This window comes from Centruroides vittatus, unplaced genomic scaffold (genome assembly GCF_030686945.1).
Source record: "Centruroides vittatus isolate TY-2023 unplaced genomic scaffold, ASM3068694v2 contig_2157, whole genome shotgun sequence".
Classification (NCBI taxonomy): Eukaryota; Metazoa; Arthropoda; class Arachnida; order Scorpiones; family Buthidae; genus Centruroides; species Centruroides vittatus.
In genome coordinates this window covers 172245-197252 of record NW_027121345.1, presented here as the reverse complement: position 1 = coordinate 197252, position 25008 = coordinate 172245, and the positions used below count along the sequence as shown (strand labels likewise).

At 31.3% G+C, this 25008-nt stretch overlaps 1 protein-coding gene across 1 annotated transcript in view; it reads right to left on the bottom strand.

Annotated features, from left to right (window-relative positions):
- LOC136970753 (sorbin and SH3 domain-containing protein 2-like) overlaps positions 1-25008 on the bottom strand; it is a 122720-nt gene that overhangs the window by 15047 nt on the left and 82665 nt on the right. Inside the window, exon 12 of the mRNA XM_067265206.1 lies at positions 22693-22856. Coding sequence (XP_067121307.1) covers positions 22693-22856 — 164 coding nt within the window. The remainder of the gene's footprint in view (positions 1-22692; positions 22857-25008) is intronic.

Below are 25008 nucleotides of genomic sequence, written 5' to 3'. Positions count from 1 at the left end.
GGCAACTGGAAAAGGATCAGCCGGGAGTGGTTCCTAAGCCGTACAACTTGAGTGGTCGGCGCATCAATTATCACCTGTTACACCATGGACACTAGTGGCTCGTCATTATATGTAATGTAACCAAAATACTGTCGGTGGGGGATGATGTGGTGGGTAAAGCCCCCCATGTAATTATGTATATCTTATCATATTTTATAATGTAACCGTTAATATTGTTTCCATTAACCCTATCGTTATAACTATTTTACCCATTTTTAAAATACCCTCTTCTTGGCGAGTTTTGGGCTAGTACGTGGTCACCCACCCCAGGGTCAAAGGGCAAAAGGAAGATTTTTGGCCCTTCGAAACGGACTACAAGAGTGGAAGCACGTGCGGAGAGAGAGGAAGTTGCCGGTAAAGAAAAAAAAAGGAATAAGAGAAAGAGAATCAGAGTTGTGTTCAAGGACTGGAGTGATTAAGAAATAATATAGGTATTTGCCATTGGATGTTTCGCCCCTCCGAAGGAATTCCAATTATTCAGGTTAAGGTTTTCATTAATCATAAAAAAACTTCCCAACTCGCCAAACAAAGAAGAGGGGTCTTCTTATAACATAACTATCCTATGTTTCTTCATTTTTTTTATCTAACATTAGTCCTAGTCTAATTTAAGTACATTTAAGTAGTACTATTAAGAGATTAAAACAGATTGTTAACCGACCGCTTTCAGGGCTTGAACATGTAACTCATACTACACGCATTGTGGATGAAAAAGGGTCATCGGCTTAGTCTTTGTAATTTACGATGATAAACGAATAAAACTGTTACTACTATCGTTTAATTGTAATACGTGTGTATCTGTGATATTATTTTATAACGTGGTTTTCATTAACCTGTCACACCACATACTATGGAGCCTTCACACACACTATATATCCTGAAGACAAAAGAAAGGAAATCAATTATATTACTGAGATAGTCAAGCAACATGGATATCACCCTAAATTCATACAGGATATGCAGGGCCGGATTTACCAATCCAGAGGCCCTGGGCACAAATTCGGCGGGGCCCCCCCTTAAAGAGTAGGGAAATTTGATGATTTAGAAAGTTGTAAATTTCATTTAAAAATAAGGTTATTGTAAACATACATATATTTTATTGTGTAAAACTAATTATTTTAATTTAATTGAAAAATACCTATGTAAAATTTTTCCTGAAATTTTCCGATGTTTCATAGGTTTTTTCCCGGGTTTGGTTTTCTTTGCCTGTGGCCCTCATGATCAGACCACACTAGGCTGTCGCAGTAATAGGAAAAAAATTATGTTTAAACATAGTTTTGTGGGGGCCCCTATTTTGTGGGGGCCCTGGGTACCGGCCCAAAATATCCCTATGTAAATCCAGCCCTGAGGATATGATCAAAACTTACCACAAATGTCCCAAACACAAGGTAAATTCAAAAATGTAAAAAATAGTCTGCTATAATCAGCATCTATATAATTTTTTTTTTTATACACTAATATAGCCAAAGCTAACAATTTCAAATTGGCCTTCAAGAGAAACACAACTATTTGTTTTATCCTAAGGCTATGTCCTACGTGGCAGCGTCCAGCGACCACAGGCGGAAAGAATCTTTGTAAGCGCATCCAACTTGTGAGAGACTTCTGTCCAGAGTGGACACGTGTTGTTTACAAAATTGCAGGAAAACGACTTCGTCAAATGCTTACTACGGAAAATATGACAAGCATTAAAATGGTAAATTTGACAGTAATTGTTATCACTAATGAGATACACAACAAATATAAATAATCTTCATAGAATAATAAATTTTAAAAAGTTTTATTTTTAAAACATTACATTTATACAAAATCAGAAATTATTAAATTACATAAAAGATTATTAATTAAAGTACATACAACATATATAGACAATTTATTTGTCGTTCTGTTTTCATTCATCTATAAAATCAGCCATTTTCTTCTTTGGAAGTGTGAGCAGTAGAAGTGACAATCAAACTGGTTTGGTAGCTGCTTCCTGCACGTAAGTGTATGTGGGTACCGAGGAGGTCCGACTTCGTCGTACCTCCATCTAATTTCGGCTAACAAGTCAGAAGGACTTGCCCACGAGTCAGAGATGGCTTATTTTTCTGTAGAATTTCCCGTGAGGACGGGACTACTTTTTCATCCGGTCGAGTGTAGGAGGAAAAGAGGTCGTGGTAAAGAGACAGGCAATATTCGAGCAAGCAAGACACCAATTAACAAGATAACAATGTTTATTGGATACTAAAAAAAACGTTACAAAAGTCTAACATTTAAGGGGTGACATATATATATATATATATATATCCCTAACACGCGAGGAGAGAGAGAGAGTTCACATTGGTGGGTTCCATACTTCTTAGAGAATCCATAATCCAATTTTCGTGTAGTGTCGTACTTCTGTATTCCAAATCTGTAGAATTTCCAAATTTCGTTGGGTGCAAGAGACGATATTTCTTCAGGCGCAAGAAATAGTAATTCATTAGGTGCAAGGAAATCCTCGGTCAGACACACACTCTTTTGATGCCGGTCGATGATCGACTCCCCTGAAGGGAGGGAAGGAAGCACCTTATATAGCTTTTTGATGGGAAAATCGGTCACATGATCTCTCACGGAACGTGATCAGGCCATAGGTGTTCCCGGGATTTAAAACAATACGGTGAATTCAGACGCTAACTATAAACTCAAACTGCAAGCTGATCTGCACACAGCGTGAGAACAATGGATAGTTGATATTTATACTGTGAGGGACACAATATTTTCTTGGTTAGGAATGTTTCTATCGAGGTTGTTTATAATAGGAAAAAATTATTACAATTTTGAGTCTAATGGAATTTCCAGATCTCACATGTAAAAGCATCATTTGGTGGTCACTACATGCTAAACATGTCTACTCCGGACATGCACATTTGCTTGAACCAGTTTATCTGCTCTGCTTGGAAGCACATTCATGCCTGCGGTTGCTGGACGCTGCCATGTAGGATGTAGCCTAAGGCAGTCCAAAGACCCAATGGAAGGCAAACCCCTACCAGCCTTCTACTCCATCCCACTTACCGATAAACGTTTTTACAAAAATTTAATATACATTGGGGTGTTTTCTAGAGCTTAACAGAAAAGAATCAAAGAGCAAATCTAAACCATCAAAAAAAGTCTTATTTTATACTATCTTAAGTGTGTATTGCATCAGAGAATGACCTTAGATATTGCATATGACAATGCCTGCATCATTTATCCTACCTCTAACTGGTTCCACTTTGAACATCTGGAAAGGATAGAGATGTGATAAAAGATGATTATCTTCTTTTTAAAAAAAGAACATCATCTTGTTAAAGTTCTATCTACATTAAACTGCAGTTCGTTAACAACCAGTACCTACCTATAGGGCAGGGATGGCAAACCTGTGGCACGTAAGAGAAATCATCTGGCACGTGATGTATCATATGATTTCTGTCTTTTTCAATCATCCTTTCTGTTTATCACCTGATCATCTTTTTTTCAATCAGATTTTTTACATTTATTCGAATTAAAGTGTATTCATTTAATTTCTTTAAATATCATTATTCAAAGTCTAAGACATTGGTACGCATTAACATCTTTAAAGCTAAGTATGCTTACAATATGGCACGCGGACTCTAAAAGGTTCGCCATCCCTGCTATAGGGTATCAATAGACTTTTCCAGCTCAAGTCACCACCGTCACAAGTGGACTCATCTAACTTTACTTAAACTGATTATCTACAAAAATCACCTGATTATCAGGCTCTAACTCTGATGGTGCAAGTGCTATTGTTAACATAACTAATTTTATTACATTTTACAGGTAAATTGTTTTTTTTACTTATTTAACACCTGGATAAGGTGTTAAATAAATAAAAAAAACAATTTAAAACATTCGCACGTTGATGGTGGCAATTAAAGGTTGGCGTCCATTTTTTGTGTTCCATTGGTTATTCAGCATATTTTATCTTAGGAAGAACTATTTAACAGTTCAAAAACATTAGTGATAAACTGTATTATTCACAGAACACACCAGTAACAATTTCTGGATAAGATGTTGATTTCCATCCCCAGTGTTGATGTTATGTTGATGTTTTACTTATTTATTTTTGTTATTTTTATCACAAACATTATTATTCTTTGCACCATCTGAGCCACAAGTCATGAATATGAGACACTAATCTTATGTGTTGATGAACTATAGTTAATTTTACTTATTCAGTGAGTTTTATTATATAAAAATCATTAATTTTTGAAAACTTCAAAATGTTGCTCCCCAAAGATTTCTTCAAAATTTTCTTACAAAATATAAAATTTATTAAGAATAAGTGTCTGTATTTATGAACTATTTTAAACAATTTCTATAACATTTACATATTAACAGAAAGATAGATGACTCCTCAGTCTCATGATATTGCAAGTTTCTTAGAACAATTAGGTTATTCGTATTTTATATCTGCTAGGAATCCCATCAAGGAGAAGGTATATTAATGATTTTCGACCTTTATTAAATATAATAAAAGCATTTAAATACTTAGACATAATATTAATAGTCAAAATACCCACTCTTCAATTACTTATAATGTCTGTTTATGAGCCATATCAAAAAAAGGAAAAGTGTATTTTACATGATATATCATTACCTTCTAACAATTGAAAACATATATAACTTTAAACTATTTTATGCAGCAATTTTGATATGCCTAACATTTGCTGGTCCTTTAATGGCCCTTCTTTTATATCCAATGACCAGGAAGAAATTTTTTAATCAACAATATATATTATTTTTGTAATTCTACCCAAAATATACTGTTTCCTACTAGTCTTAACTCTTTTTTAGATCTTGCATTAAATTGTAAACTAAAAACTTATCTGATTCAAGTATGACCATGAAGCAACTCGTTTAGTCAATGACTGTTTTCATACATAATTCTAACCAAAGCAATTTGTTAAAATCCCATTATGGTCAAACTTCTATCAAAATCTTACTGCAAATTACATATATTCCTTTGACTGGTCTTTTCTTGAATCTTCTTCATTCTTTATACAAGCCATGCCATAAAATTTGTGACATATTCTACATGACTATCAATAAGTTCCTCCAGTACCAAAAAACATCTCATCTAACAGGTAGTTTTTGCACAACCTAAAAAATCTAAAAAATAGCCCATTGTTTTCTGATGACAAATGGAAACAAACCAGAAACCCCCACAACTTATATAACCACAAAACCCTCCAAAAAGCAGTTTTACAAAGAAAGTCACACTTCTTTTCAAAATTATTTTAACAGTGTAGTTAATACTTATTTCTCCAATTCACAAACATTTTGAGGGTTTATCCCTAAGTTTTCCCAAAAAATTTGAACAAAAAAACAAATCCCTCATGAAAAAATATACGAAGATATTAGTAAACAAGATATTATAAATTAAGATATTTTAATATCCTTCAAGAAGTTGAATTCAGACCACTCCATCATCACAAATTCATATACAATTATAGCCTATCCTTCTCAGATGTCAAATATGCTATTATTAAGTTAAATTATGCTAAATACAGCTCAGACTAAATCCCATCCATATTTTTCATCAAACTACAACCCATTTCTGCAGTTATATTATCATTATTATTCACAAGGCTGCTTCAAAATGGCTATGCACCAAATGAATGGCTTTCTTCCAGCATAAAAGCAATTAAAAACAAAGAAAAAACTGTTATAGACCCATCTTAATTTCACCTGCTATGCTAAAAGTATTCGAAATTTGCTTATATCACAAAATTTATGTTCCAATATCTTCTAAATTACCCCCAATTCAACATTGCAGATCTGTAATTATTCAACCAATACAAATCTGCTAGAAACAATATACACTATAATGAAAAACCTTTGAGAATAAGTGTTTCACCTATGCCACTTATCTTAATATCTCACAAGCTTTTGATTCTGTTTTGCCCAACTTTGTAAAGTTTGAGTCACCAGAGGGTGCACAAGCTCTATATATACAATTGGCAGGTTTTCCAAAGCTTTCATTCCTTTTTTTCCTTTACTCTGTATGTGTGCATCATAAATAAAATAGTTGTTAATGATAAAGAGCTATCTTACTCATCAAAACAATATGGCACACACAACAAATACCAGCCACCTGAAAGAAAGTTATCATCGTGCCAATCCACAAGAAAGGTGACAGCCAAGATTGCAGTAATTATTGCAGTATAAGTCTCCTTTCCATCATTAGCAAAGTATTCATGAAGATCATCCAATCAAGGTTACAAAAACACCATGAAGAAACCAGCCGAGAAGAACAGGCAGGGTTCCGTCCTGGTTGTAGTTGTTGTGATCAAATCTTTGCCCTTCGTCAGCTTATAGTAGAAAGGACCAGATGTGGCAAATGGACTGTTGTCATATTCATCAACTTCAAATCTGCATTTGACTGCATGCACTGGCCTGTGCTGTGGAGAGCACTGGAGAGTGAACATGTCCCACAAAAAGTCATCACACTCCTAAAGGAAGCCTACAAAGATTCTACCAGTCAACTGCAAATCTGAGGGGAACTGTCTGAGAAGTTTATCATTCAGACAGGAGTTCACCAGAGAGACATGGCCTCCCCACTACTGTTTAATATTGTGGCGGATGCAATTATGAGGAAGGCCTTTGATGGGAAACATGATGTTCAGTTTGGGGATGGCAACTTTCTAACTGATCTAATGTTCGGCAACGACAGTGCCATTCTTTCTGACAACAATGCAATGACCACAGACACGCTTTATGATATCACCACTATCGCTCAGTCATATGGTCTTAAAATAAATGTGGACAAAACCAAAGTGCTCACAACAGATGGATCGCTAGCTACTGTTTACCACAATGGAGTCCAGATTGAGCAAGTACAAGAGTTCAAATACCTTGGGTCACTGATCCAGGAGAGGAAAATGGCATCATCGAAAGAAACCCACACCTAAATTGGACAGGCAGCCCATGCATTTGCCTCACTCAAATGGTGCGCATGGAAGAAGAATAACATCTCCATGATGACCTGTTCCATACACTAGTCATGCCAATCCTTCTCTATAGATCAGAAACTTGGACCCTGCTCAAGACAGATTTGGCCAAACTTGAGACCTTTCAAATGAGATGCTTGAGACAGATTCTCAGTATCTCCCTTTTGGGATCACATTACCAACAACGCCATCCGGGCCAGATGCCTACAGCAACCAGCTGTTGAAAGGCAAATTCAACAGCAATGGCTGAGATGGTTTGGCCATGTGTGCCGAATGGATACTAACCGAATACCCACCAACTGCTCTTTTGACGGCAACCTACCCTGTGGAAAATCCAATGCACCACACCTAAGAAAATGTGGACCAAACAAATTGAAGAAGACCTCAAGAACCAATGGCTTGATCTGAAGCAGGCAAAAGTGGCAGCCATGGATCAAGAGCAATGGAGGGGCATTGTGGAGAAGGCTCGACTTCCTGCAGCACACTGGTTGTGTGGTCACCCCCAACCAAATGCTAGCTAGGGATCAAAGAAGAAGAAAGAAAAGAATGTTAGAGAACAAGTTGTCTCCTTATTTGAGTTTTATCAGTGAATAGACTTGCATGCTCTCTAGACCCTGTGAGCTATGTCAGTGGCATGGAGGGTAAAGTAAAGGCAATACTCATAGATGTAACCTCAAGTAAAGGTGGGATAGAAGAGGGGATGGTGGATGAAGATAGGGTAAGGAGAAGAGGAGGAAGAGGTGAAGAAGAGGAAAGGTTTGTGAACGTCTGCCAGGATCCATTTATTGAAATAAACACATAGGTTCATGGTTTTGGTACATGAAGACTAATATTTACAAGATAATGACAACAAGAGTGTGTGCATGATAACAATTGGACAATAAGTACCAGTGTAATTGGTACATGTGGAAAGGAATATATATAATGGAATATAAATAGGTGAATGAATGAGCACAATACAACATTTACTCTCCATATTCACTAACACAAGTTACTGGTAAATTTGTATTCACAACTCCAAATCTCAAGTCAAACACTAATAATTCTAACTCTAGAGATTTTCTAGAGTTAGAATTATTAGTGTTTGGCTCTAGATTCAAAGTTAATGAATACCAATTTACCAATAACTGAAAGTCAACCTAACTCTAACTTGTATTGGTGAATATGGGGGTTAGTGTTTAATATACCCAACAATATGGGTTACAATACAAAGAAGTTATACATTTAGCTATTGCTAGAGTGAAGGTTAGCATATGTTCCAATATTAGTTTTATTGCGTTAATATTAGTCCTGTAAGCACTGCCACTACGCAGAGGCATGGCAGATCTGTAAAGCAAACCATTATACTACTGTACACCTAAGATGAATATGATCCTGGAAATGTTTAGGGCAGATGAAAAAGACATGCTGTGGGTTTTCAAAGTAAATGTCAAATTCAGAAGAGAACTATCATGAATCGGGAATAATATATTCTGAGTAAAATTTTAAAAATATATAATTTGTTAATAAAAGAAACTTCCTCAGGATCGTGGAAGGAAAAACTAGGCCCATTTGATGACCAAGATATGAGTTAAATTAAAATCTCCACATAGGATTATTTCAAATTACAAAACGACATTCATTAATTTAACAAAACAAAATTAAAAACACACTAACTTTCTTACGATGAGATGCATTGACAACTACTATAAATAAACAGAAAATAGGGACCTTAACTATCAATATGAAGTCATATTCAAAAACTAATATTTGAATTACAGGAGGAAATATTTTAAAAAATTCCACCTCCACATTGATTTACATGAAAAATTGAGAAACAGTAAAAATTTACTTGGTTTATGAAATTATGTCACAAGATTGAAAGGTGATCCAACTCTCAGTGAATATAATTATAAAGATTGTAAAACACTTGATTTTTATTGATCTGGAGTTTTGCAAAAAAATCTTAAAAGAATATATATCAAAATGTTACATTTGATTTTCCATAGAAATGTGTTCTTGTTTGTTCTTCCTGAAGACGAGCAAGAATCTCAAAAGTACTTGAAAGCTATTAACAGTTATTTATATACTTCATGAAAGTATATCTCATACTTTTAATACAATTTACAGTTAATTAAAATATGATTAAATTAATACAACTAAATAGTAGCGGGATTGGAAATATTATATAAATAATAAAAAGTTGTTAATTTCAGTTTATTTTGTTTTTTTTCAAAACAATTGAAGAAATTTAAAATTAAAGTTTGATGAGAGATTTCAATTTTTCTGGAAAATTGGGAAAGGGTAATAAATATAATACAATTATAACTACAGTTTCATTATATTTTTCTTAATTATTTGTATAAAATATGCATATCCATGTTTATTATGATTTAGAAAAAGTATAAATTATTATAAAATAGGAAGACTGTATCACTATATATAAGTAAATTCAGTACTTTTCTGTTAATGGGACACCAGCTGATATGGTAAGATTCAAGCTTTGTATGAGGGATTTTGCAACACCCCCAGAATTGTTGACCCTTCATGAGATATTTGCATCCAAACATCAGTTTTTAACATGTAACAGTACACTGCCTATTTGACATGCTTTGTATGTAGTTAAGAACTTTGGTGCTTGCTATTGCTCATACCAAAATGCCCAAATGGAGCAAGCCCCACACCCACCTAAAACTATATAACATCAAGAACTCCATTAATAGTAAAGTGGGCTACTCAAAGCCAGCACAGTCATGTGGGCCAAATAGTTAAACGCAACAGTCTTAGAAGAGCAATGTGGCCAACGGTATTGCACATCAGATTAAATTTATAACTGGCTTCTCGTTAACAGAAAAAACCATAAATTCTCACTGATAGATAGCTGTATTCACTAATTGTGAGTTTGCTGTTTGGAACTAATCATACAAGGACTAAGACAGTTATTGTTTCAGGAGTATTTTATTACTAATCTTGGGTCAGATATGCATTTTGGGCATAACCCCTCATCAGTCTGACCTATTTCAATATCAGAACATATAAGTTAATTAGTGTATTCTTAAGTACTCATATGTTCTAATATTGAATAGGTCAGACTGATGAGAAACTATGCACAAAATGCATATCTGATTGGTAATAAAATACAGTAGAGCATTGATTATCCGAAACAATTCAGGACTGGAGTTGTTCGGATAACTGATTTTTCGGACAACAGATCATTTACAAAAAAATATATTAAATACAAAACTGTACTGCAATATTTTGTATCACACAAATTACAAATACATACCTTATATAAAGTAGTACATTAAAGTAGGCATACAGTGTAAGTTGGCAGGGAGGAGGAGAGTGCTGCAGCACCACAGCACTAGTGGAAATTTGAATTTGCTAAGTGGAACACTTTTGGTTAACCGATGTTTCGGTTGATCAGTATTCGGATAATCAATGCTCTACTGTATTTCCAAGATAGTAACCATCTTAGTTCCAAACAGCAATATCACAATGAATATAGCTATTTATATTTGACAACAACAATAATTCAGGAACATTAAGCTAATATAATAAATTCTCACATTTTGATAAAGATTATAGACATAATTTAGTTTGTCCAAATAATTTTTGTTTGGTGAAACAAAGTTCAAAAAATTAAGATACACAAAGAATTTCAATAAAACAAAAATTTTTAAATATACACAATTCAATAAGTTTTCTAATAGTCATTTACATAGTATGAAACTCTAAAATATTAAAATTATTATAATAAAAGCAAATTTAATCTGAAATTTAACTTTAGAAAGAATAAAAATATTAAAATAATTGCAAAATACATAATGTATATATTTAACCTGAACTGCATGCGTTCTTGTGATCTTTGAATCTTAAACTTGTAAACCCATCTACAAAGGAGTTACAATGGATGAGAAAATTTTCATTTCTTGAAGAAATCATTTCTTCTCCATTTACCCTGCCAGAGCTTTTATCACATTTCAAATACTGCCCAGTAAGAAAATCCATACAAGTTAAAGAAGAATCTGAACAAGTAGTGCTCGCAGAGAAAGGTAAACCAACAGGAGTGCCAATAAGTTGGGGAAGAAGAATCGAAACGTTATCAGAAGACTTTATCCACGTGGAACGAAGTTGTTTTTTCAACCGTGACAATCTGCACCTACCCCTGAAAAGTTCTGTTTTATAATGTAATCCACGTTCTTTCATGTATTTAATTTCATTTAAATCATTTATATCTCTACGAATCCACATAGATATACTTTTTTTAATTGGTGCACGATTTCCGTGTAAAAACATGTTGGACACACTATTTTTTTTATGTAAAATTTCAAACTTTTTAATTATATTTTGTAAAGCTTTTCGTCTTTCAGCCTTATTTATTAAATATTTAGTGTAACTTAATGGAAATACTTTTTTATAGAAATTATAAGAATTTTTCATTTGTCGTTTTGTAATTTTTTTATTTTTTTCCTGTCTTCTTTCAGCAGTCGTTTGAGATGAATAATGTGAATTATTTTGACAAGAACTGTTTGTTTTTGAATTTATTAAATCAAAATTATTTTTAAATATCCAGTTATTAGATAAATGAATGTTTTCAAATGGGTTTGCTTGAGATCTCTCAATATTTATCTTATCCAAACACTCAAATTTATGAGAGAGTAATTTTACAGATCCTGTACAAACTTTTCGTTTCATATAACTGCTATAAGCAACATAATCATTTTTATAAAAAATCTGATTTATTCTATTTGGAAGACTACAACTGTTTCTGTCTTCAAATAATAACCTGATTCGTTGCACATTTCCAGTAAACAATTTTGGCTTTTTTTCAAGATGAGTTTTGTCTTTATTCTTGATAATTGGAAAAATAATTTTATTTAATAATTTGTGTTCTGAATTATTAACTAAATTCTTTTCAGAACAGCTATCATTATAACTTGATTTTTCAGACATTGTTTGAAATGATTCCATTTCTGATGCATGTCGTAAATCAATTGAAGAGACGGTTCGTTCTGGAATGTAGTCTGGTCGAAAAAAACTATGAACTGAAAAATATCTTTTCGACGACGATAAATAATCTCTAATATCACAACACGAAAGAATTTTCCGAGGGTCACAGACTTTACTTGATTGTTCGTGGCTGTTTTCACCTTTAAACTTATTTTGAAAATTTTTATTCATCAAATAACTATCATTACCAGTTGTTATCTGAAAATTGTTATTTTTACATATTAAACTATCTGGATATATAATATTCTTTTCTGATTGAAACCGCATTAGAAGATAATTTGAAGAGCTTACTGACGAGATTTCGGGAGATGATTTATTTTGATATAATTCTGATTGCCTTAATCTCTGTTTAAAACATTGGTTTTGACCAAAATATATATATTTGTTTTTTGCTATTTTTTCAAAATGCTGTATTTTATCTTTCACACTACCACAAATTAAAACATTTTTTTTAAGTTTATTTAACACACTCAAGAATTGATTATTTTTGTCTGTAGAATTTGTTCGTACTTCTTCAGAAATAAAATGCTTTGAAGGACTTTTCCTTAACGTGAAAGAACGTTTTTCTGATGAAACTGGAACTAATGTTTTGCTTAGAGTTTGCTTAGAATTGTTGTACATACAAGATGTTTTACAATTTTCATTTCTAAATAATTTCTCTGAAATATTTTTGCATTCAAATGAGGAATTTATATTATCACAAACCATATCAAATGATGTATTTGAGCATCCAGAAATATTTTCAACCCTTCGATGTCCATTTGCTATTTTAAAATTTCTTAAAGTAGTATACAAGTCATCTATATGACGGTAAGAAATGTAAGTGCATGCATCATTCGACATTTGATCTATTATACGATCTTGAATTTTCACATTTTCATTTGTACTTGAAGTCAAAAAACTAGGTCCAAAAGGCTTAACTTTCTCTCTAAAGTCTGATGCAGAAGGAAAGTAACACTTTTCTAATTTTTTGCATTCAAAATTATAATTAAGATTATCATATTTATATATTAAATCAGATACTGATAAACTATATGGAAACCTATTTAACTTTTTATGATAAACAAAGGGAAGAGTTTGTTTCAATTTCAGTTCTTTATTTTCAAAAGTTTCTCTTAAATCATCAACAGAATGTGTCTTCATTTTTAATTCCTTTGCAATATTCTTTTCCCAATTCTTCTCATTTTTTAATTTAACAAAAAATTCTCCTCTTTCTTGGGCTCCTTTTAAATTTGCATACAAATAAGAAAGATTAATGGGTGTCATCAAAGATCTTTCTTGTTTCCTTTCATTTTCCAATGTCATTATTTTTTCTAAACTACAATAATAGTTTCTCAATCTTAAAAATTTTTGCGATCTCTTAACCGATTCAATAACATTAGTAATATATTGATGATAGCTTAAACAGGAGGAATGATGAAATGCTCCGTTGCAATTTTTATCTGACAAGTGAATAATTTCATGAACATTTCTAAAAAATATTCTCAAATTAGTATTTCTTTGCTTTGCCATGCATAAGTATTTTCTTCCTCTTGTTCTCTTTTGAGAAATTACATTACAATAATTAGGTATTATAAATTTTTCTACTAAATTTGAATTTAAATATTTAGAATCCAAATCTACTGTAGTATAATTTTTGTGATTTTTTGAAATTTTACAATTATAAAAAGGCATTTCTGAATTATTATACATTTCAATATTTAAAGAATCCATTTTAAATGTTCTAGTAGAATTTTCATAAGCAGAGGAATTGCTCTGACCATCCTGAAGTGATGTTTGTTCAAGTATATTAAGCTCAGAATTTTTTGATAAAATGTCATCGTTATGAGTTTTAGAACAATTCATAGAATTGATTAATTTGTTCTTACAACATGAATTAGATGTAATCTTAAATTCATCAGATAGCTGTATAGAATTTTTTAAATAATTATCATTGTTTGAAAAATTGTCAGTAAACAAATACGGAATATAATCTATTTTTTTAATAGCAAAATTAGAGTAATTATGTTTTGAATTGAGTTTGAATTTATCGTGTCCACAAAAAGGCACTTTGTTTGATGCACTTTTTAATGAAGTAATCTGCAGAGAAGAACTCCTACAGGGAGGAACAGGAAAGTATTTTGATAATGTGGTTCTGGCAAAACATTTGCTTACATAATCAGGGTTAGTATTTAATAAAGGAAAACTATTTGTTAGCATGCTTTGTGCACTAGTGTTAGCATAACTTTCACGATTAGTATAGTCAAAAGTATCAAGACTCTGGCAAGGAAGACTTCTAGAGCACTGAAGAAAGTGTCGTTGGACACAAAGGCTGCATGAGCATATTTCTGGAAATAGAGGTGAGTTACAATAGTTAGTGTAAGAAGATTTCAGCTTAAAAGAAATAGTAGACACAGGTAAACAATTAAAAGAATACACATAATTTATAATTATTTTCACAGCAATTATATTTAAATACAATTAAATTATTATTTATACTAAATAAATCAGTAAGTTTAAAAAATAAAGTGAGTGAAACAGCTTTAAATTATATAATAAATTTTGAAAACAAATTTTACCTCAAAAATATAAATTTGACTTATACCAAATGTAGATAGTAATAAAAGTCAAATCAGTAATTTTGGCCTTTAGTATAATTCAGTATAATTCTAACTAAATGCTAAAATTTTATTTTTCTATTATTTACATTTACTATAAATTTTTTCATTTCTTTTTACTAACATAATTTCATGCAGATAATCCATGGCAACATGTAGCCCACACTGGCAAACACACTGCAAAACACTGCTGAAATAATAATAAAACCTTCATATAACCCTGAATGCCATACACCCAGCACCACCAGACACTTATTGATAGCTTGAACATGTTAAATTCTCTTTTCAACAAGACTTTAATTTATTTAAACAAATGTTTTGACTTCTTTTTGTAGGTCTATGTTAGGTTTAACAAGATTCAAACTTTACATTCTAACTGACATTCTAACAGTTTTTAAAAAACAAATTGAAGTAAGATTTGGAATGCAAATGGCTGCATATCTCAGCTTGATATTAAACATTACATATATGTATAAAATATTACATAATATGATATACTGTAGTAATAAATACATTGTCAAAGAATTCAATATATCTAAATAACACTGAAAAAATAAAATATCAACAAAAAAGGTTAAAACTATAAAAATAAAAAGCCAAGAAAAGATATGTTTAAGACAACTTGTTATAAGTCTGATTTACTCAATGTTTACTATGTACAGTAAACATTGTAATGGGTTGTCTATCACTGACTGCTGTGCCTTTAATAATGTTTCTTTTTCTTTGTAATTAATACATTGAACTGCCCTCAAAGCAAGGAATATTCATAACACTCTTGTGTTCTTCGTTTATGAGTGTGAAAAACTCTTTTTAATAGTTTCACTTGGTTCTAGCATTTTTAAATACAAAAGGGTAACCAAATAGTAAAATTTTTCTCTTAATTCATTTTCATTTTGTTTATAAAACGATGTTACTAAACCAAACAATCACAGTAATTACGCTATGGCAATCGTTTGATTTAGTATCAATGCATTGAGCTTCAGGAAGTTTATTATATTTACAAATAATGTTAATTGAATATATAATAATAATAATGATAAACTCATTGCATTCTTCCAAAACACTATGCAGCACTAGCAAACAACACATCTCAGGAATGCATACATATCCATACAAACAAAGCAAATATTTATTAGAAGAGGAATTTTCCAAGGATATTCCTTGAGTCCTCTCTGGTTTTGCTTAGCCTCAAACCCATTATCTAACATGTTACACAACACAATATCAGACATGAAAAAAACAACACAGTTTACATTGTCACATCTCATGTACAGTACATGGACAACAAAACTTTATGTATCCACACAAAAAGAACTTCATCAACTCCTACAAATCACATATTCATACTCCAAAGACATACAAATGGAGTTTGGCCTAGACAAATGCAAAACACTTCAAATAGAAAAAAAGGAGTCCTGAAAAAAGGAGATTTTATACTTGGAGATGTGATTGAATCCATGGAAGAGGGTGAGTTCTACAAGTATTTAGGATTTCAACAGGCCAAACTAAAAGAACATATACAAATATACAAATAAAGCAAAGATTAATTAAAGAATACCAAAGAAGGTTAAATGTTATTCTCAGAACACAGTTAAATGCAAAACATACAGTTAAAGCAATAAACACACATCTTGTCCCAGTACTCGCTTATTCTTTTGGAGTTATGCATTGGACTATTACAGATCTTGAATAACTCCAAATGAAAACAAGAAAAACACTTACTAAGCATAAGCATCATCATCCTAAATCAGCCATAGAAAGATTAAACTATAGTTTAAAAGTAAATTAGTAAAATTTAACAAATTAATATAACTTAGTTCAAGATGACACAAAATAAAACACAGTAATAATCAGATTTTTAGAAACATGATGATCTAATTATATCTTTCCAAGAGTTAAATCTCAAATACTTTTCCCTACTTTCTTCAAATTTCACACAATAGAAAAATACATGTTCCCAAGTTTCATACACTTGCATGTTACAGTTACTACAAATTCTATCAGAATCTATTATTAGTCTACTATTATAAGTCAAAATATAATTTTGACCACATCTTAGTTGAAGAATTAATCATTTTGCACAATAATTTATGTCCATAAACAAATAATCTTTGCACATAAAAGCTGTTTTAATACTCGGTATGAATTAAAATATTTATTCTTTTCCAGCAGAGACCAATCTCCTTGCATGCTTTGTTCACAACACACTTTCAGAATTAACTTTTGATAGCTTTCAATCAAATGAGGATCTTGAGACAACCGTAGAAAGGAGAAACCGTGTTGATCTAACAGAGTTTTCAGCACCAACATCCAATTATATGTATAACTGTCCATTTTTAAACCTAATTTATAAAACTTGCTGTACACTAATTTACCATAACTTTTATCCTCCGATTTTAAACGTCTAATCAGTAATGAAATTATTCTTTTTATTACAATTGTCAATGTTCTAGAAACACTGAACTCCAAATGCAACATGTAGGTTGGAATTTTTTGATATAACGAAAATTTTTTCAAAGATATAAAGCACAAACTGTTTCCATTTTATCATAATAAGTAATTGCCCATACAAAAGTATACTTCATCATCATCCTTCTTTATTAATGTAAGTTATTACATTTACATTCCTGGTGCCACAATGCACAACCAGGATTACATAGGAGCATTGATTTGTACATTTGGTGGAAGTTACAATGGTTGAACAGAAAACAAGAGATGAGTGGACTTACCAATCTCTGGATGCACAAAGTACCGCGTGTTACATCTTGTCCACGTGAAGAACAGCGCAACCGTCGCTTGTGGCCATACACTACAAAAGGTTTGAACAAGCATAAGGCAATTAGACATTGGCAGTTATTAGTTCACTATATTTCTTAGTAAGATCATGGAAGTAGCTGTAGATTTCTTTGTTGCTCACAAAGTCATTGTAGTTACAAGGCCAGGTACGTCCGTGGTCATGTAGAATCACTTTAATACCCTGACAATTGCATTCTAACATGACACATTTGTAAACATGATGGTGACTGCCGTTGAGAGTTTGGCAGGTAGTGCAAAGTTGTGAATTACGTCCTGTAAACCAGGCGAGATAGCTGTGAAATTTCCATGGTTTGTAAAGAACTGTGTAGAATAATGGTCTGACTTCATCCAGTGATATCCATACAGGAGCAGCATAAAGTAATACAAGTAAAATCATTGATTGAAATAATTTTATATAAATATGAACAGAATTAATTTTAGCTTTAGAAAGAATCAGCCACATAGAACCCAGTGCCATTTTAGCCTTATACTATAATTTTTGGTCTGTAAAAATTGCCCAGAAGTCAAAAATATGTAATATAAGATAACTTGTAAAAATTGCTTATTAAAAAACCATCTTTCTCTGGGTGATAGTCTACCGCCTTTCATTACTTTAGTTTTTAAAACATTTATAAATAATCCATAGTCACACAAAATTCCTCTAAAATTGCAATCTTCTTTTGCAACGTTTATAGAGTATTGGCATAATTTACAGTATTATCAGCACACATTAATACATGTATCTTCACTTGATCAGAGTGAGAAATTCCCAGTAATTCAGATTTAGCAAGTTGCACTATCAAACCATTAACATCTAAGTTAAAAAGCAGTGGGCTCCGAATTTCACCTTGCAAAACTCCAATTTCAATGTCAAATGAATCAGTTGTTTCTACTAATATCTTTACTCATGTAGCAATGGCGTGCATTTGATAATAGGGAAGCTGTGTTTCCATAAAAATTATAAACAAATACTGAAAATGACAATAATAAACAGTTTATTTATTTTAATTCTAAAATAGATACATTGACATGAAAGGAAAATATAATAACTTGTTTATGAAAATAATTGCACAATATGTATTTATATTTTAGAAAATACAAGGAAAGGTGCTTCCACAGCTTTCATGGACTGTATGCTACTGTTATGCAGTAGCTTTGGAATATATATCAAAAATGATATGGTCAAGAAACTGTTTATTCATGACCATTCTTTCTAATAGAGACCATAAAACTTTATGATTAACAGTATCAAAGGCAGATCTAAAGTACATGAAAATAGCATAAAGTTTTCCTCTTTTTCCACAGCTTTGATTGAACCAATGCATTTAGTACAAATATTTAGTTTTGACAAGAGTGGCCAGGCTGAAAACCTGCTTGCTCCAGACACATATTATAATACTTAAAGATCCAGTTTTCTAGTCTTTTATTTAATAAAGATGTAAACAGTTTCCCAATTACAAAAACCAAAGATATAGGATGATAATTTTTGACATCATACACATTGCCTTTTTCATATATTGGAATAAATCAAAGATTCAATCCATGCTTCTGGAAAACTAGAATTTCTCCTAATAGAGTTAAAAATCACCCACAATTGCAGAAAGGAACTTTTCTCAAAGACATTTTAAATATTCTGTTCTAATAAAATCAATTCCAGGTGAGGTACCAGCGTTAAAACGATAAATAGCTTCTTTTATCTCTCCAATGTATCAAATCAGTCCATAAGTCCATGCGCATTTTTATGACCTTGAGAAAAATCTTGTTTTGCTGTTAAAAATGTCAGTCTAATGTGATAATTTTTACACCGAAGTGTTAAATTGGATCTCATTCGTATAATACTGTTCAGAATTGTGAACATTTCAGTTGTTTATTTTCATTAAAATGGAAGTAACCGACGAATATAAAAGACACGTTTTATACTTTTTATTTGGTGAGAATGCTACAAATGCAGCCAAAAAAATAAATACTGTACATAATCAATTCGTAATTAGTTCAAGAACTGCGCAGAAGTGGTTTGAAAGATTTAGAAACAACGATTTTAGTGTGGAGGATAAGGCTCGTACGGGAAGATCCGTCGACTTTGACGACGATGCTCTCTCTGCACTAGTCTGCACTGTAAAAAAGGCTATTTCTGAATATTTTGATTCAAAACCGAAATCATTTTACGAAGACGGGATTAAAAAGCTACCATCGAGATGGCAAAAAATTGTACAAAATAATGGTGAATACATTATAGATTGAAATAAAATTTAATTAAAATCTTTTGCTGCTTTTTTTGTAGATAAAAATACACACGAACTTATGGACTGACCTGATAAAATCTATAAAATATTCTGTCTCTATTGGGAACACTTTGTGCACATCCATTGACAATTGTTCATCATTAATAATTAAAGAATGTTCTTTAGAGAATTTAGCAGAATAAAAATTGGACCATCTTTCCAAGGTAATTCTTAAACTATAACTTCATGCACTTTTACATTTGAAACTATTAATTGTTTGCCAAAATTTTTTAGAATTATTGCATGACACCAATCTCCTATTTAAATCCCAACAAGTAAAATGGCAAAGCCATATTTGGGACAAGACTATGTATCAGAGACTCACTACTAAGCTGGGATCACTTCGATGCTCACGGCAGGTCTCATTCTCATTCTCCAATCATCTTTGGTATTGCTAGTTCTGAGCGCAATCATTCAAATTTCGCCAGCCACAACCATGACCACAAGGTCAAGATGCGTTTCTATCAGCCAATAACAATTCGTCTGGCAGTCATGTGAGAAAATACAATCATGTGGTGTTTTAATGGCGGAAAGTTCAACATGGTTAACCGAGATAACTAACATCAGAATGAACAGGAAAGGCTAATAAATTTAATACAAATTCTACACAGATACAGTAATCATATATTATTTAATTCAAAGAACAAAACAACCGAATCTTACTCGAAATAGTATTATTTATCGAGAGATCTTAATCGAAGAATAAGCCTATTTTGTACATCAGTTCTTTATCGATCCAACAAAATGTCTCAGCAAGATTCTTACCAATATTATATCTCTAATCCAAAATCTTCATTCGAATCTTCGACGAAATCTTCTAGCTAAATAAAACAAGCCATACAAAACAACATTTGTAAACATGTGGATAGTGGAGTGTCGGTATCATTCGCCATCTTGAATACTGAATGCATGTGCCAAAATGTAAACGGATTGCCGCTTGTGTGGTTGTGCTGCCGTGCGGCAAAGACACATTTGCGACACCACTTTTCCTTGCCGCGCCGCATGTGTGCATCCTCCTTAATTATTGTTAGGCAGAATATATGACACTATTAGTTAGATATTGGTTGAGTCTTCAGTATCTAGTTATAAAATCAGCAAAAATGTGACTGAAATATCAGTTTAACTTCAGAGACTGCATCTAATCTAAGACCAACAATTAATCCACAACTAGGTCTTCCAGGACCCTCACAGCTATGTGCTACCTGATGATAAATTTTACAATCATTAGAAAACATTAATTGAATTACAAGAGATGTATACCATGTTTCTAGCAGACAGAACACATCCATTCTATATATGAGATTCCAGAGATTAGGAAAGCAATATTTATTATTTAAATTTGCAATATTATACAATAGAAGTTTCATATTATCAGTATTATCCAAGTGCAGAACTTTATATTTGTCATCCTTGTCCTTTATGTCATTGTACTGTTTATCATTGTAAACGATATTGCTAAAAATGATTGTTTTCCATCTGTCTGGATAATTTCACCTTTGTAATTACATGCAAATGTCTTATTGTCTATGATTAATCTGTTATATTGCAATTTAACATTCCTAGCTTCTTCTGAATGCATTTATTTACCGTAGAGCCTTGATTTATTTCTGATCGTCCTTGTATTTGTCGAGTAGTCATCGTTAAGAATAATTTAAAAGGTTTAAATATATTCATTAACATTTTTATATAGTTTTAATTTATCTTCATAACTGATTAACTCACAAATAATTAATCTTTCCCCATTTGGTTTAAATTTTCCAATTCTAGAAATAATCTAAATATTCACATATGTAACCTTTAAGTTATTGTTAAAAAGTTTCTGAACATTAACTAAGCTATCGTCCATTTTATCGTTACTTTCTATACCCAAGATTACAATATTTCTTCTTTATCTTCTAACCTCATTAACTTTTCTTAGAAGTTATTACATATTGCATCAATTTCCATAATTGATTCAACATAATCTTTTTCTCTATCAGTTTCAAGAACAGAGAGTTGTAATTTACTGTTTGAAGAAGCTTGTAATTTCAACAAAAGTCTAATTTCTTTTTGAATGTTAATCTCCTTTTCGACACTTACATAAACAAGACCAGCTGTTTCATTCACTCCCGACATATTCTCTTTGCTTCCCATTCGTTTTTTTACATTTTGTGGCAATCCTTCTTAACGTAATGGCAAAAAAGTTTTCCTTTCCTGAGATGGGAATTTGTCATTTTCCAAAAAAAACAAAAACGAGTAAAATCACAAGAGAAAAAAATGTATGCAAACAGCCACGACAGTCAGACAATGACCCCATTTGTATATAGACTATAAATATTTGCAAATTTTAGTTTAATTTAAAAGTTAAAATATTTAACAATAAACCACAGCTTTCTATACAAAGAAATATGGATTAGCATATGCCATGCAAAAATCCTCCACTGCCACACAAAACATAGGCAATGATGTATGAAAATAAAGAACAAATTGTATCCTTTCTCATTTCAATAAAGAACAAGAATACTTTAGATAAAATAAAGAATGTCTAGCAAAGGATGTGTAGTAATGATAAGTTTTTCAAAATAGATTTCATAAAACTAAGTAATTAAATAATCTTATTTTAACATAAATTATTTTCTTTATATCTTAAAATTTCTTTATAATTAGTATGTAACTGTATAGATATTACCATTATATTGTTGTAGGCCTAATAAATTTAGTAAAAATAAAACTATATTTTATTACTGTGTTATTCTTGAAGTGGTCTGAGATTAAAAAGATTCCAGTGATAAGAACACAGTTCCAATAACATATAGATTTGTGGTTGTTCTTGTTAGTTTTGTATAAAATGTATGCAATGTTTTAATTAAAATAAAAACTGTTTCTTGGTGTAACACCAATGAAATTGTTTCTTAACTTTTATAATATTATAATGAATTCCACAATGCACTAATAAACTGTTTATTATTTCTTTTATAAATAATGAAATATAATACTCATTAAAAACTCAATAGATGCTTTTAATATAATAAAACTACTTGCTTTTTGGTCTTTCCGGTGCAGGTTTTCCAAGTCCGGAAAAAGGAATATCAGACCCCTGTTGAATTTTACGATACCATAATTTTTGTTGCTGAGGATCGAGCGACGACGGTTTTCCGCTTCTTCTGAATAAAGTCGAATCAGACTCGTATCCGTCTCTATATACACTATATTAAAATGGACATTCAGTAATGATGAAATACAATTATTCATTAATATACTGATCGAAAATAATATTTTTAAAATATTAAGAACATCTAGTTCCTCATAAATAAAGCTAACAAAAAAAATATTCTTTTAGCACTAAAAGCAAAATAATTACATTTCAAATATTAATGATTAATTAAAGCATTTATTTATATAATGTGGGTAAACCCTAGTTATAAGGGATGTAGTACAATCTAAATAGATCAACATATAAATATTAAATATAAATTTTTGAATACATCATAAAATCGAATAATATTAGATTTAACTGTGTGTAACATTTCTTACATAATTTGGTAAAAGTTAAACAATTTAAAAAAAAAAAAAAAAATAGAATTTGCTTAAAAATTAATTGATATCATTCTTCCTTTTATTTACAGTCTTTGAAATAGGATAAGTCACTATCATCTCTTAGCAGACAAATTCTTTGTATTCACAAAATAAGTGAAAAATGGAAATTAGCTCAGAACAATCTCTACATTTGTCATTTGTAATCTTAAAAACGTTTGATTCAATTATCATTTATTATAAGAACTATTTAGTCTTAGTTGCATGTAAAATCTTTTCATTTTATAAAGGTATTTTTGAATAAATACAGCCATTTGAAGGCAGAAAGTTCCAACCTTTCTGACCTCAAGGACACTAAACTTACAATTTGAATCTCTAAAACTACTGTCATAAATTTTTTTAAATGATACAAACATCTATGAAATAATGATCATAAAAGTTCCATTTTACTTTACTAATATGAAATTCACTTGTTTAATTATAGTGTGAATTTAGTGTGAAGTTTGTTGCTGCTTGTTTGAAATAAGTTTATGGATTCTTGGCTCTTTTCCACAAAAGATGACAACAGCACTCATATTATTTATTGTTAATTATTTATTAATTTATTAACATTGTTATTTATTGATAAGTCATTTCGTATTTGGTTTAAGATTCAAATAAAAACCCGCAATGAGTGAAGAAAAGCAATCAAACATTTTGTATTTCTTTCATAATACTTTGCAAAACCTTGAGTCAATCAATGTCCAAATTTCTCCACAGATCACCAAAATTTTATCATGGACCATCAGTGGTCCACACGCCCCGCTGGTTGGCAACCATGCGACTACTGGGTTGGATTACTTGAATACAAACTATGAAATTTTATCTTGTGTAAACTATTTTTTGTACTTTTAAGTTATAAATATTAGACATTAAACAGATTGTCCAAATTTCCAATCTTGTTCAGAACTATTAAACAGAACATGGGAAACTCCCTTAGTTGGCTAGCATGTGACTAAATTTAATCTTGTAATTGGAATGAATGCTTTTAAACAATTCTCTTGAATTTTTCAAAAGTGTGCAATTCCAATTCCATCTACAGCCTGATGATGTCAAATTGAATGTGGATGAAAATGTTTGTGTGAATTGTAAGTGAAATTTTGCTGGTATTTATGCTTATGTGTCAGTTTATTTATTGCAAAAGAATTGTTGAATTAAATCTACATATTAAATGTCAAGTATTTTTATTTTTTATTATAAATTATGCACATGTTTTTTTTGCAATAGGTAATTTTTATGCCACATTTTCCACAAACAAATTTTGCACTTATTACAGATATTGTGTTTTATTCTCATATGCTTTTGCTAAATGAATTTTTCTTTTCCATTTCTTTGTTGTTTTTGTCTCTCTTCTTTTCATTATGATCTGATCTTCTTGTATTTTGTCCATTTTGTTATTTTTCTCTGAAAATTCTTCAGCCAATTGTAGGATAAAGTTTCTCTTTTTAATTTTTTTTTTTCCAATTATTGTTTTGTATAAGTACATTTATGTCACAAGGTCTAATAATTGTAAAAAAAATTAACTGGTATCTTTGTGATCATGCTTTGACAATGTAATTTCTAGCCTTCTGATCGGTTACATCTGTGACAGTATGCCATAGTTCATGTTAATTTTTCTTTCTGTTTCCCTGTACTTTTTGTTCTTTTTTCCTTCTACTATTTTAGAATTTTCTTTCTTCTTTCCTGAAGGGAAGTCTATGCCAATATTGGGGCAATACCATCCTTTTGTTCAAGAGAACCAGTCTGACGAATTTTGTAAGTAGTATACCTAGGTGTGGAGGAGCC